The 16,448-nt window shown below is 43.4% G+C and overlaps 1 protein-coding gene across 4 annotated transcripts in view; it reads left to right on the top strand.

The window, feature by feature from the left end:
- The window catches only part of LOC140462958 (breast carcinoma-amplified sequence 1-like), a 120,597-nt gene that overhangs the window by 84,458 nt on the left and 19,691 nt on the right, over window positions 1-16,448 (top strand). For all 4 annotated transcript variants that reach the window (XM_072556514.1, XM_072556515.1, XM_072556516.1 and 1 more), the window contains 2 exons: window positions 4,531-4,698; window positions 8,734-8,799. In XM_072556514.1, the coding sequence (XP_072412615.1) occupies window positions 4,531-4,698; window positions 8,734-8,799 (234 nt within the window). The remainder of the gene's footprint in view (window positions 1-4,530; window positions 4,699-8,733; window positions 8,800-16,448) is intronic.

Below are 16,448 nucleotides of genomic sequence, written 5' to 3'. Positions count from 1 at the left end.
AGAATATGCACAAGGCATACCGAAAAGTAAGCTGTCAACTTGGTGAAGCTACAAAACAGGATTAGTGTACCAAACAGAGAAAACAGCAAGTGAGAGACACAGCTAAATGATTCTACAGCCAGTGGATCAGATCTAAGCCTCTGCAGCCCTGCCACAAGCAATTGTGATTGGTTGTGAACAATTTAACAACCTACTGGAGGAGGAGGCTCCACAGATAGCCCCATCCTTAGTACTGGGGGAGCCCAGCACATTTGTGCAAAAGGTAAGGCTGAAGCACTTGCAACAATCTTTCGCTGAAAGTGCAGTGATCAATTTCAGCCTCCTCAGGAGATTCCCAGCATCACAGATGCCAGTCTTCAGACAATTCATTTTGGTTCACATGATATCAAGACAATGCTGGAGGTACTGGATGCAGCAAAGACTGTGGGACTTGACAGTCTTCTGAGAGTTGTCCTGAAGACTTGTGCTCCAGAACTTACCATAGCACAAGCCAAGCTGTTCTAATATAGCTGTGAGACTGGCATCTACCTGACAATGTGGACAATTGGCTGGCTGTATCCTCTAAATAAAAAACAGGAAAAATCCAATCTGGCCAATTACTGCCCCACTAGACTACTCTCAATCTTCAGTAAAGTGATGGAAGATGTCGGTACCAGTGCTGTCAGACAGCACCTGCTCACAATAACCTGCTCACTGATGCCCAATTTGGGTTCTACCAGAGCCTCCCCAGCTCCTGACCTCATTACAGCCTTGATTCACAGGTGGACAAAAGAGCTAAGTTCGAGAGGTAAGGTGAGAGTAACTGCCGTTGACATTATGGCTACGTTTAACTGCGTGTGGAGCCCCAGCAAAACTGCAATCAATGAGAATTGGGAGGAAAGACCTCCACTGACTAGAGTCATACCTAGCACGAAGGAAGATGGTTGTAGTTGTTGGAGGTCAGTCAACTCAGGTATGGGACCTTTCTGCCAAGGAAGTGTCCCATGCTGAAAGATCTTCAGCTGCTTCATCAATTACTTTCTATCCATCATAAGGTCCAGAGTGAGAAACCTCTAACTTCCCTCTAATTTTCTTACTGGTCACACAGGCCTCTGTGGCTCATACATGGCAGAGATTTCTGAAACTGGAAACCAAAATGTGAGTAGTGTGCCAACACCAACTGCGGTGCGGGGAACATTGAACTGGCTGTAAGTACACATAGCTACACAGCTTGGAGGGATCCATCTGTATCCAACAAGAGAGATTCTAAACATCGCCTTGATGTTCAACGGCATTACCATCATTGAATCCTGCACTATCATCATCCTGGGAGTTACCATTGACCAGAAATTGAACTGGAGTAGCCATATAAATACAGTGGCTACAGGAGTAGGCCAGATGCTTGGCATTCCTACAATGAGTAGCTTACCCCCTGATTCAACAAAGTCTATCCACCATCTACAGGACAAAAATCAGGGGTGTCATGGAATATTCTTCATATGCCTGCTGTGCAACACCAACAGCAGAATAAATTTGACACCATCCAGGACAAAGCAGCCCATTTAATAGACACCTCAGCTTCAAGCATTTATCCCTTCCACCACCGATACTCAGTAACAGCAATGTGTGCAATCTACAAGATACAATGCAGAAATTTATCAAGGCTTCTTTGACAGCATCTTTCTAATCCATAATCATTACCATCTAGAAAACAACAGTTACGTGGAAACATCATCATCAACAAGTTTCACTCCAAGCTCTTGCCATTTTGACTCCAAAATATATCCCTGTTCCTTCACTGTCACTGGGTCCGTATCCTGGAATTCCATCCTTAACATTTTTTTGGGTGTACCTACTATAAATAGTTTGCAGCAGTTCGAGAAAGCAGCTTACTACCACATTCTTAAGGGCAACTAAGGATTCGCAATAACTGCTGGCCCAACCAGTGATATCCATGATTCATGAGTGAACAAAATATCCTTTGATTATTCTGAGGAGATGATGGTGTAGTCATACCATCACTAGAGAAGGAATCCAGAACTCCAGTCTAATATTCTGAGAATATATGGCAATGTGGTTCACTCTTAACTCCCCTGTGTATATAAATGGTGGCCTAATGAGAGATACCCATAACCTTGGAATAAATGAAGAAAAAACTATTTATGTAATGCAGTTATGAATGTGAGGTTTTATAAGATTATTATGTTTTGGGACAGTGTATTTAGTGCAAAGTCCAATGGGGTATTGATGGGTCAAATGACGCAACGGTTTAGTGATATTATCATTGGCAGTTAATCCTGAGATCCAAGTAATGTTCTGGGGACCCAGGGTCAAGGTCTGCCATGGCTGGTGGTGGAATTTGAATTCAATGAAAACTCTGAAGTTAAGTCTCTAATGATGACCATGAGCCAATTGTTGATTGTTGGAAAACCCCAATTGGTTCACTAATGCCCTTCAGGAAGGAAAACTGCCATCCTTACCTGGTCTAGCCTACATGTGACTCTTAACTGCCCTTTGGGCAACAAGGGATTGGCAGTAAATGCTGGCCTAATCAGCGATGTCCTCATCGTGTGAATGAATAAAAAAAATTACCTAAGGAACAGCAGAACAAAGATCAGACCTACCAAGAGCAAAGTTCAAAAGGTTCATACGTGGAGCAAAGGCAAGAACAACTGGGGCAGCATGTGGAAAAACATTGTCTCACCAAGACTTTTGGGCAGAGAGAAAGAAGGAGACATCTCACAGAGAAACTAAGGGCTGTAACTGCTGTGGTCAGCAGATGATGTGAGTGCATCTTTTTAAGGACCATCAGGCAGAGTGCACGGGTAGGCAAGGGAGATGGTATGAATCTAATGGTAATCTAGTGAATCTCCAAGTTTCTTCCTCATGTGGCCAATAGGGAAGCAATTGCCAGAGTAGACATTATTGCTCATACCGTATTCTTTTTCAGGACTTTCCAGAAACTGAGAGAACCACCTTTTGATATTTGTTTCATATTAAACTTTGGCAAATTAGAGTAAAGTAAACATGTTAAAAGCTGAGAGTCATGTTAGACTGATATGGACAATACTTCAGAGACCAGGCTTGTGACATGCAACTTTTGGTTATGTTAGAAAGCTAAAGTCAGGGTATCTTTCCTCTTGCATATTAGACTATTAGCTATCTTAAGTAATGTTTAGGCTTTGTTATTTCTCATTCTTTTGTTGCAGTGGAAGCTGTATGACCTGAAATCTTGCCATGTGATCCTTGTTACTCGATCAATAAGAATTCAAATATCTTGTTTAAATTTATCGGTCCCTTTGTGGATTGTAAAAATACCTACTTCGTGGCTTTTATAAAAATCATTTCCCATTGCAAATGTAGTGATCATTTACTGCCTAGATCCACTGCTAGCTGCTGGCCTTTTGATATCTCATCGAAGAGGTCATCTCCATTTGTGAACGTACCGCAATGTATAAGTAAGCCATATTGTCCAGCTTTGGTCCCTATGGTTTGCCAAGTTACTAGATCGCTAATGGGCTGCAGTAGAAATGGCCTCAGCACTCCTGTACCAGGAAGAAAACTAAACTTTTCTTCATTGCTGGAATAGTGGATATTTAGAAGTGGATAAGGATGAGCTTGAGTTCCATTGAAAAGTTTCCTGTGCTGAATATCTTATTATCAATCCTTATCAAGGTGGAGTATGAATAATGGCTGGTTAGGAAAAGGAAAACTAGCAGGTGAGAAACCAGCAAGCAAGAAGTCAATGGTTTTATGGACAAGAGAAAGGGGAAAGGTTTTGGAAACCACTGGTGAAAGGCAATAAGAAATAAATGCTAATGGGATATTTGGTAGAGTGTTTAATCATTGAAAGCCTGCCCTTGCATATCTATGTTTTAGTAGAAACTGTTGTGATTGTAATAAGGTCAGCCAGGGGGATCTCATAGAACATGAGTTCCCTAACTGGGGCTGTTAACCTGGTCCAATTAGGGAGCCCTGGCTGATATATGTAAACAGGAATGTCAGAATTCCCGTTCACCCTGAGAGCTGGTTCCGAGGAAGCTGAGCCAGTGTGAAGTATTATGCATGTGTAAATAAAGGGTGACTTGGTGATGGGATGTCGGCCTCTGTAGAGTTATTTCAGGAAGTGCACTCACCCTTCTCATCTCTTGTCTAGATGATGAGACCAGTTATTGTAGTTCATATTTGTCTGACTCAGTTAAGTACTTCAATACAATCCAGGGAAGAACAGCTGAATAGCAATTCTTGTACATTATTGCTTGGTCTATCAGCATCGCAACAACAAATACAATGGCAAATTGAAGTGACATTTCTGAATATTGCTTATTGCCTTTTAATCAACGCAACTGTGTGGTTTGCAAAATGTTGGCGTCAATGATGTGCAGTCACTGTGGGAACTCCAATCTAAAGTAATTCATCATGGATCTAGGACTCAGAAGCACAACTGGTTTTGTCCTGTTTGTGCGTATAGTGTGGGTTGATATTGTTCTTTTTGTTCAAATCTGTATGTTATTGTAATTTCACCAATTACTATTATTATTTATCATCTAGGATGAACAAGAAACTCTACCTGCTGAAAAATCTGATAAAATCACATCCCAATCACAAAAACGACTGTCAAAACAGGAAGATGCATGTCCTGAATCTGCACAGCAACTAAAAACTGAAGAAGAGGTTAAACCGACTAAAAAGGGCTTCTTGAATTTCTTCAAGCAGACGGTAAATGCATTCTTTGTGCACCCTCTTAAATAGATTGCCTCCAGTACTGAGATATTGGGCTGAATTTTAACGGAAACAACAGACTTCTTGCGTGATGCACAGGATTGCTGGTGTCTGAAAAGTCTATCTCTTAACCCAAACGGACCTTCAAATCTCCCCATTTCCAACTTAACTCCAGAAATGAGATGCAACAGACAGTGTAATCTAACTCATTCAAGTCCATTGTTATGGACTGCAACTTAGTTCATGACAATGATGCTATGAGCTTTAATTGCTGCCAGCTGGGTATTCCAAATGTCTGGCCAGCCAGCAACTTTACCAAGAAGGGGAGAATGCTTACCTACCACTGAGTCCCGGTGCCTTCCAGTGTAACCTCTGTCATCATGTAGTCCCTAAACATTTTCACCTTGAGGTCTCCCTCCCACAAAGGGGCACCGAGACTCAAACCATTGACAGCAGGTGCTTAGTTCCTTCACTCACTTATCAGGATCCTCTGATCCATCCCTGCCACTCAAATTCTAATTTCCTTCCACCCTCAAGCTTTCTCACTGCGGCATCCGCCCCTACCAATAAGGCTTTAAGTTTCCCCACCACCAGGGTTCTCCAGTCTGTCCTTCTATCCCTAGGCCTGCACCAGGCCTCTCCAACTCTACTCCAGCCTGCTCTGCATCCGACTCGGTGGTACCCTGCCCCAGTAAACTTCCATCGCCCTGCCCCTTGATGTTCTACCCTTCCCATAGTAAGCCATCATGCAACCCTCTGCTTCTTCATGGCCCTTGGATTAAAAGTCTCATATTCTACTGATTTAACTACCCAGGCTCCAATCTTATCTTCTTTAGTTCCCTGCCCAAATGCAGGTCATTCCAGGAGCACCGTGACCTCTATTTTATTTATTCACTTGCAGGACGTGATTGTTGCTGGCTGACCATCATTTATTGCCTATCCCTAATTGCCCTTGAGAAGGTGGTTGTGTCACGCAGCAGAAAAGGAGCTAGATCCCAAATCTACCCTAGCTGTAAAAGGGATCAAACCCCATGTTGTTGACACCAATCTGATCATCACTGGCTTTCCTGCCAACTGCACTCCAAGAAATCTGAGTTGTGGTAACACATACTTTTACCTGCGTCTGTGAGTCTGTGCCTGTTGTAATGTGGAGTTGTAGATTGTGATGGTAGAAGCATTGCTTAGGCTTCCCAATTATTTTGTTCAATCACCTTGCATGGTTTTCATTACCTGTATTCTGCCCACATGTGTATGGAGTATGTGCTTGAGTTATTTTCCATGTGATCAGCAGATAGAGCTAAATGTTTGTCATGTTAGCTCAGAGACTGACAGGATATCATTAATTGACTTTTTATTTGTTGCATTTGGTCGTGCGTCTGCTGACCATTGAAGGAGTGGAATCCTTTCAGTTATCAGTACCTATTAGATAAATGAACATTATTCCAACAAAATTCTAACTCATGCCTGACAGATGGTTCCACAGTGAGCCGGGAGGTGAGTTCCTAGCCTGTGTTCTACTCTTGTAGCCATTGTATGTATATGGCTAATCCAGTTCAGTTTCTGGTCAATGACAACCCCTAGATGTTGATCGCAGGGGATTCAACAATGGTATGCAATCAAACATCGAAGGTTGATGGTTAGCTTAATTCTTGTTGGCGATTATCGTTGCCTGGCACTCTTGTGGCAGGAATGTTGCCGTCAAAGTTAAATCTGATGCACTATCATTTTAGAGGCAGAATCGCACCAAGGCAGCGAAAGGCAAGCTGCTATGCCTCTGAATTTTGCAGTGCCTCTCTTTAACTGTCACTGCCAGATTACATTGGCAGTGAAAACTGGGCTTCCTTTCAAACTGAGCAACGACACTCAGTTAGAGGCACATGCTCATTGACAATACTGACAATATTAATAATGGGACCACAGAAGTTTACAGTACATAAGGAGCACATTCAACCCATTATGTAGACTCTTAGTTAGAGCAATCTGAAACTAATCCCACTGCCCTGCTCTGTCTTCATAGCCATATATCTTTCATGCTTTTGAATGTTCATTTATTCTTCCCAAAAATGATGCAGTGTTGTCTGCATCAGCTACTCAGTATTGGAATTGCTAATTTCTTTGTTCTTCCTTAATTCACTATCTTTGCATGATTTTTTTCCCCCTAAAGTGAATTACCTCACACTTATTCACATTTCATTGTACCTCCCATCTCTCTTTCTAATCTACCCTCCTATTTATGTTCTGGAGTCATTTATGCTTCTCCACAATGTTTGCTAAAATTCCCACTGTTGTGTCAGCAGTAAATTTAAAATTTGTACTGTCGAGAGCAAATCATTTATAATGACCAAAAACAGAAGTGTACTCAACTCTGAACCTCGGAATTTACTTCTATTTGTCAGAGACTTCTTTTCTGCTCAAAGCATGTTTAACGTTTCTGAATGCTTTTGATTGTATTCAGCAAACTTTTGAGGGATTTTGGAGATCGTCTAAATGACGAATTGCTGAAAATGCATTTGTGAAAAATTTATATTGGATTTACAAACAAAGATCTTTACAACAACTTTTATAGTTTTCAACAATTTATTTCATCCTGCGAGTCATGAAAGAATATTCTTCGTTTACAAATGGTGCTTGTTAGACGCAATATTGATTGAAAACGTGATGGCTGCAAGCAGTAATCAATTACAGATATTCAGTGTTATTTCATTAGAAACACTCATAAGTCATGACCTTAGCAGAATGTAGTTAGTGTTGTTTAAGGCCACATCAAATACCATGTGGCACAAATTAAGTCATGTTTCAATTTAGACCAGGAATTTGTATCATTGATGTTGACATACTTGTTACTAATCTAGTGTGTAGCAGGCACAATCTTATTAGGTAGTGCAAATTGCCAAGCCAATAATGGACTATATAACAAGAATGGCAAATGAGACTATGAAACATTAAAAATAGACTAATTTGAGTTGGAACCTTGCCTCTGGCATTTTCCCAAAGCATTTATGAAATTCTCAATAGAAAATAAAAGACACTGTCCACCAACACCAGACCATGATTCTGGAAGACACAAGAGTGTACATCATATGAGCTAAGGATAAGTTAACAGATTCAGATATGTCACCATCCATGTCAGAATATCTGAACAGCCTTCATCATTGAGACTGACAAATGATACATTAAATAATATATCCACCAGTAAATAACTCCAAATCATATCCCAGAAGGGAGAAAATTTAATAAGTTTTCACACAAAAGGGAAATCTCTTGAAAATGTTAAAAACTTTAAAGTTAGTAATTAAGTAAAATACACAGAAGTGTTATTATGAGAAGAATTTAATAAAGTATTAACCTGTATTGCGAGTTTCCTTTCTGAAAATATACATAAATAAATTTTAACTGTCTCCATAACATTGGAGGATATCGTAACATAATAAGAAGTTACCAGCTCTGATGCTTGCTATTCTGTGATTGCTGTCCTTGAAATTGAATTGGGAATTGGCAATCACACAGCAAAGCAAACACACACAATAAATTCAAAAGATAAAACACAATGCATATTAAAAATCTGAAAGGAGAACATGTAATTTTGACGGCAAGCTTGCAAACAAAGCGACATAGCTTATCTTTTCCAATCTTAGATGCACAACTGATAGTCTGCATTTTTGGTTTAATTTTCAAAAAGCATGTGAATCATTTTAATTGTCTTCCTTTTGTTTGTTGTTTATGATAAATACCAGCACTTCAAGCTGTTTCCAGAAGCCCTTTCAGTTCAACATATTACAACAAACATCATTAATGGAAGGAAAAGTTGATTAATGCTGAAAGCAACTGTTCTAAAAGAAACAGAGCAGGTCAGAGCTGATAAGAAAAGCCAGGATCAAGTTATCTATTCTGCGGTGATATGATGCTTATTGGTGCTGCTGATCATGAACTCAGTGGCATCATTAAGACATCTATAGAATGGATAGTCAGCAACTGACTGTACATTTCAATATGTCTTCATAAACTAATAGTAGTTTGTTTCTATGATTACAGTCAGTCAAAGAGGATGAAAAACATGCCGATTCTATGGGCTCAACTGTAAAAGGTTCTGAAGCAAAGGTAAATGTGTTTATGATATGTCATAATGTTCAGGGCACAGATTTATTAAAGTATTAATGTCCCATGAATTTTAGAGAAAACTAGTTGTGCTCAATTATTTTTATTCATTCATGTGATGTGAACGTTAATGGTTGGGCCAGCATTCTGGGCTCCTCCCTAGTTACCCTGAAGTTGATGGTATCCTCTTGAACTGCCACAGTCAATTTGGTGTAGAAACACACAAAATGTCACTAGGGAGGGCGGGAGGGAGTGCCAGGATTTTGACCCAGCAACACTGAAGGAACATATTTCCAAGTCAGAATGGTGAGTGGCTTGGAGGGGAACTTGAAAGAATGGTACTCCCATATATCTGCTGCACTTGTCCTCCTTAATGGTAGTGGTCATGGGTTTGGTAGGTTCAATCTAAGGAGCCTTGCTGAATTTCTGCAGTGCATCTTGTGGATGGTACACAGTGCTGCTACTGGGTGTCAATGGCAGAGGGAGTGGATTTTTAGGTATGTTGTGCCAGTCAAGCAGGCTGCTTTGTCCTGGATAGTGTCAAATGTCTTCACTGTTGTTGAAGCTATACTCATCCAGGCAAGTGGGGAGCATTCCATCACACTCTTGACTTTGAGGAGTCAGGAGATGAGCTACTCCTGACTTCAAGCAAAAGTGGAGCTGAAATGCGCATCAGCCATGATTGAATGGCGGAGTGGACTCGATGGGCCGAATGGCCTTACTTCCACTCCTATGTCTTATGGTCTTATGGTCTACTCACCACAGTATTTCCAGCCTCAATCTACTCTTGTAGCCACTACTTACATGGCTAGTCCTGTAGGGTTCTGGTCAAAGGTAACCCCCAAGATGTTGATAGTGGACAATTCAGTGATGGTTATTTCATTGAAATCAAGGTACGCTAATTAGGTTCTACCTACAGGATGTGGTCATTGTTTGGCCTTTGTGCACCATGAATGTTACTTGCCACTTTTCAACCCAAACCTAGATGTTGTCCAGGTCTTCTACGTTTGAATGTGGACTGCTTCAGTATCTGAGGAGTCATGAACAGTGCTGAAAATTGTGCTATTGTCAGCAAACTCATTACTTCTGACCTTATAACAGATTGATGATATTGTAGATACAGAAATGGAGATCTGCAGCTTGCTTGTGAAGCTCCATCAAGTGGTAGAAATGTGAAGGGCATCAAAAGAAACAGCCAGCAGTCATTCTTCAAACCAAGAACAATGTTCAGTGGCAAATTGCCAATGGTAGGCCGGAAAGATTAAAAAAAAAGCTATGGCACAAAAACCATTTTCGAAAGCTTTAGCAGGAAATAGGAAACCTCAGCGGGTGGAGAATAGGTCCCGTGAGGTGGGAGTGGTGGCAGAACAGTTCAGAGAATTCATCTCTCAGAGAAAATGCTCAGAAAACTTTCATGAGTGATAAGCTATTTATTTGAGCACTAGTTGAATTTCTTTGATGTTACATATGCAGGTTAAGACCAAATGGAGTCATCAATGTCAGCAGAATTATGGTGGATGAATAAGACTAAGACTCTCAAACATAATTCAGTCCTTCTTTCAAAGTAGTGCATCCTGTCCATTTTGAATTCCTACATCCACACTTAAATACAACCTTTCAGCTGCAAAAGGATATAATTACACTTTGTCAATTTTATTTTCACAGAACCTCTAATATAGATTGATTAGATGATGATATAAAAATGCCAGTGAGTTTTTATTTATTCTTGGACTGTGTGTAACATGGGCAGGACCATACTTTTTTTCTAGAACTACCTTTTATAATGCTCAATGTATTGCCATTTCATACATTGTGGCAGAATACCATACAGACAACATGGGTTTATTATCACTTCTCACTCTACAGTGTATTGTCATTCCTCACAGCACTGTTACTGTCACTCATAGAACATAGAACATAGAAGAATACAGCACAGTACAGGCCCTTCGGCCCTCGATGTTGCGCCGATCAAAGCCCACCTAACCTACACTAACCCACTATCCTCCATATACCTATCCAATGCCCGCTTAAATACCCATAAAGAGGGAGAGTCCACTACTGCTACTGGCAGGGCATTCCATGAACTTACGACTCGCTGAGTGAAGAACCTACCCCTAACATCAGTCCTATATCTACCCCCCCTTAATTTAAAGCTATGCCCCCTTGCTCCTTACTGCCCTGTGCATTGTCACTCCTTACTGCATTCTGCACTGTGACTCCTTACGGCACTGTGCACTGTCACTCCATACTGCATTCTGCACTGTGACTCCTTACGGCATTGTGTACTGTCACTCCTTACTGCCCTGAGTACTGTCATTCCTTTCTGCACTGTGCACTGTCACTCCTTACTGCCTGTGTACTGTCACTCCTCACTGCCCTGTGTACTGTCATTCTTCACTGCCCTGTGAACTGGCACTCCTTACTGCACTGTGCACTGTCACTCCTTACTGCCTGTGTACTGTCACTCCTTACTGCATTGTGCACTGTCACTCCTTACTGCCCAGAGTACTGTCACTCCTTACTGCACTGCGTACTGTCACACTTTACTGCCCTGTGCACTGTCACTCCTTACTTCACTGTGTACTGTCACTCATTACTGTCCTCTGCACTTTCACTCCTTACTGCACTGTGTACTATCACTCCTCGCTGCCCTGTGTGCTGTGACTCCTTACTGCACTGTGCACTGTCGCTCCTTACTTCACTGTGTACTGTCACTCATTACTGCACTGTGCACTGTCACTCCTTAATGCACTGTGCACTTTCACTCCTTACTGCACTGTGCACTGTCACTGCTTACTGCACTGTGTATTGTCACTCCTTACTGCCCTGTGCACTGTCAGTCCGTACTGCACTGTGAACTGTCAGGCAATATTGCACTGTGTACTGTCACTCCTTACTGCCCTGTGCACTGTCAGTCCGTATTGCACTGTGTACTGTCAATCCTTACTGCACTGTGCACTGTCACACCTTACTGCCCTGTGCACTGTCGCTCCTTATTGCACTGTGCACTGTCACTCCTTCCTGCCCTGTGTACAGTCACTCCTTACTGCACTGTGCACTGTCACTGCTTCCTGCCCTATTTACTCTCACTCCTCACTGCACTGTGCACTGTCATTCATAGAGTCATAGAGATGTACAGCAAGGAAACAGACCCTTTGGTCCAACCCGTCCATGCCGACCAGATTTCCCAACCCAATTTAGTCCCACCTGCCAGTGCCTGGCCCATATCCCGCCAAACCCTTCCTATTTATATACCCATCCAAATTCCTCTTAAATGTTGCAATTGTACCAACCTCCACCACATCCTCTGGCAGCTCATTCCATACATGTACCACACTCTGCGTGAAAAAGTATTAGGTTTCTTTTATATCTTTCCCCTCTCACCCTAAACCTATGCCCTCTAGTTCTGGACTCCCGACCCCAGGGAAAAGACATTTTTATTTATCTTATCCATACCCCTCATAATTTTGTAAACCTCTATAAGGTCACCCTTCAGCACTCCTTACTGCACTGTGTACTGTCACTCCTTACTTCACTGTGTACTGTCACTCCTTACTGCACTGTGCACTGTCACTCCATATTGCACTGTGTACTGTCACTCCTTACTGCACTGTGTACTGTCACTCCTTACTGCACTGTGCACAGTCACTCCTTACAGCACTGTGTACTGTCACTCCTTACTGCACTGTGCACTGTCACTCCATATTGCACTGTGTACAGTCACACCTTATTGCCCTGGCACTGTCACTCCTAACAGCACTGTGCACTGTCACTCCATATTGCACTGTGTACTGTCACTCCTTACTGCACAGTGCATTACCACTCCTTACTGCCCTGTGTACTGTCACCCCTCACTGCCCTGTGCACTGTCATTCCTTACTGCACTGTGTACTGTCGCTCCTTACTGCACTGTACATTGTGTACTGTCACTCCTTACCGCATGGTGCACTGTCACTCCTTACTGCATTGTGTATTGTCACTCATTACTGTACTGTGCACTGTCACTCCTCACTGCCCTGTGCACTGACACTCCTCATTGCCCTGTGAACTGTCACTCATCACTGCCCTGTGCACTGTCACTCCTTACTGCATTGTGCACTGTCACTCCTTACTGCATTTTGTATTGTCACTCATTACTGCACTGTGCACGGTCATTCCTCACTGCCCTGTGCACTGACACTCCTCATTGCCCTGTGAACTGTCTCTCCTCACTGCCCTGTGCACTGTCACTCCTTACTGCACTGTGTACTGTTGCTCCTTACTGTACTGTGTACTGTCAATCCTTACTGCACTGTGTACTGTCACTCTTTACTGCATTGTGTACTGTCAGTCCTTACAGCACTGTGCACTGTCACTCCATATTGCACTGTGTACTGTCACTCCATACTGCACTGTGCACTGTTACACCTTACTGCATTGTGCACTGTCACTACTTACTGCCCTGCGCACTGTCACTCCTTACTGCATTGTGCACTGTCACTGCTTACTGCCCTGAGTACCGTCACTCCTTACTGCACTGTGCTCGGTCACTCCTTACTGCACTGTGAACTGTCACTCCTTACTGCACTGTGCACTGTCACTCCTTACTGCCCTGTGTACTGTCACTCCTTACTGCATTGTGCACTGTCACTAACTACTGCCCTGTGCACTGTCACTCCTTACTGCATTGTGCACTGTCACTAACTACTGCCCTGTGCACTGTCACTGCTTACTGCACAGAGTACCGTCACTCCTTACTGCCATGTGCACTGTAACTCCTTACTGCCCTGTGTACTGTCATTCCTTACTGCACTGTGCACTGACACTCCTTACTGCATTGTGTACTGTCACTCCTTACTGCATTGTGTACTGTCACTCCTTACTGCACTGTGTACTGTCACTCCTTACTGCGATGTGCACTGTCAGTCCTTACTGCGATGTGCACTGTCACTCCTTACTGCATTGTGCACTGTCACTGCTTACTGCACTGAGTACCGTCACTCCTTACTGCCCTGTGCACTGTCACTCCTTACTGCACTGTGCACTGTCACTCCTCACTGCACTGTGTACTGTCATTCCTTACTGCACTGTGCACTGTCATTCCTTACTGCACTGTGTACTGTCACTCCTTACTGCACTGTGCACTTTCACTCCTTACTGCACTGTGCACTGTCATTCCTTACGGCACTGTGTACTGTCACTCCATACTGCCCTGTGTACTAACACACCTTACTGCACTGTGCACTGTCACTCCTCACTGCACTGTGTACTGTCACTCCATACTGCACTGTGCATTGTCACTCCTTACTGCATTGTGCACTGTCACTGCTTACTGCACTGAGTACCGTCACTCCTTACTTCACTGTGTACTGTCACTCCTTACTGCACTGTGTACCGTCACTCCTTACTGCATTGTACACTGTCACTCCTTACTTCACTGTGTACTGTCACTCCTTACTGCACTGTACACTGTGTACTGTCACTCCTTACTGCATTTTGCACTGTTACACCTTACTGCACTGTGTACTGTCACTCCTTACTGCACTGTGCACTGTCACTCCTTACTGCCCTGTGTACTGTCATTCCTCACTGCCTTGTGCACTGTTACTCCTTACTGCACTGTGTACCATCACTCCTTTATGCATTGTACACTGTCACTCCTTACTTCACTATGTACTGTCACTCCTTACTGCACTGTACACTGTGTACTGTCACTCCTTACTGCATTGTACACTGTCATTCCTTACTGCATTGTGTATTGTCACTCATTACTGCACTGTGCACTGTCACTCCTCACTGTCCTGTGTACTGTCACTCCTTACTGCACAGTGTACTGTCACTCCTCACTGCACTGTGTACCGTCACTCCTTACTGCATTCTACACTGTCACTCCTTACTTCACTGTGTACTGTCACTCCTTACTGCACTGTACACTGTGTACTGTCACTCCTTACTGCATTGTGCACTGTCACTCCTTACTGCATTGTGTATTGTCACTCATTACTGCACTGTGCACTGTCACTCCTCACTGCCCTGTGTACTGTCACTCCTTACTGCACTGTGCACTGTCACTCCTTACTGCATTGTACACTGTCATTCCTTACTGCATTGTGTATTGTCACTCATTACTGCACTGTGCACTGTCACTCCTCACTGTCCTGTGTACTGTCACTCCTTACTGCACTGTGTACTGTCACTCTTTACTGCACTGTGCACTGTCACTCCTCACTGCCCTGTGTACTGTCACTCCTTACTGCACTGTGCACTGTCACTCCTTACTGCCTGTGTACTGTCACTCCTTACTGGACTGTGCACATTGACTCCTTACTGGACTGTGCACATTGACTCCTTACTGGACTGTGCACATTCACTCCTTACTGCCCTGTGTACCATCATTCCTTACTGCACTGTGCACTGCCATTCCTTTCTGCCTTGTATAATGTCACTCCTTACTGCACTCTGCAGTGTCACTCCTCATTGCCCTGTGCACTGTCACTCCTTACAGCACTGTGCACTGTCACTCCTTACTGCCTGTGTAATGTCATTCCTTACTGCCCGGAGTACCATCACTCCTTACTGCTCTGTGTACTGTCACTCCTTAATGTCCTTTGTATTGTCTCTCCTTACTGAACTGTGCACTGTCACTCCTTACTGCAATGTGCACTGTAACTCCTTACTGCACTATGTACTCTCACTCCTCACTGCCATGTGTACTGTCACTCATTACTGCCATGTACCATCACTCCTTACTGCACTGTGTACTGTCACTCCTTTCTGCACTGAGCACTCTAACTCCTTACTGCTCTGTGTACTGTCACTCCTTACTGCACTGTGGACTGTCACTCCTTACTGCCTGTGTCCTGTCACTCCTTACTGCCCTGTGTACCATCACTCCTTTCTGCACTGTGCATTGTCTCTCCTTACTGCCTGTGTACCATCACTCCTTACTGCACTATGTACTGTCACTCCTTACTGCTCTGTGGACTGTCACTCCTTACTGTACTGTGTACTGACTCTTTATTGCACTGTGCACTGTAATTCCTTACTGCCCTGTGCACTGTCACTCCTTACTGCACTGTGCACAGTAACTCCTTACTGCCCTGTGTACTGTCACTCCTTACTGCATTGTGCACTGTCACTACTTACTGCCCTGTGCACTGTCACTCCTTACTGCATTGTGCACTGTCACTGCTTACTGCACTGAGTACCGTCACTCCTTATTGCGCTGTGTACTGTTGCTCCTTACTGCCCTGTGCACTGTCACTCCTTACTGCACTCTGTACTGTCACTCCTTACTGCACTCTGCACTGTCACTCCTTACTGCCTGTGTACTGTCACTCCTTACTGCACTGTGTACTATCACTCCTCACTGCCCTGTAAACTGACACACCTTACTGCACTGTGTACTGTCACTCCTTACTGCACTGTGCACTGTCACTCCTTACTGCATTGTGCACTGTCACTGCTTACTGCACTGAGTACCGTCACTCCTTACTGCACTGTGCACTGTCACTCTTTACTGCACTGTGTACTGTCACTCCTTACTGCACTGTGCACTGTCATTCCTTACGGCACTGTGTACTGTCACTCCATACTGCACTGTGCACTGTTACACCTTACTGCATTGTGCACTGTCACTACTTACTGCCCTGTGCACTGTCACTCCTTACTGC

The sequence above is a fragment of the Chiloscyllium punctatum genome, chromosome 37 (assembly GCF_047496795.1).
Source record: "Chiloscyllium punctatum isolate Juve2018m chromosome 37, sChiPun1.3, whole genome shotgun sequence".
Classification (NCBI taxonomy): Eukaryota; Metazoa; Chordata; class Chondrichthyes; order Orectolobiformes; family Hemiscylliidae; genus Chiloscyllium; species Chiloscyllium punctatum.
This window is presented reverse-complemented; position numbering and strand designations above follow the sequence as displayed.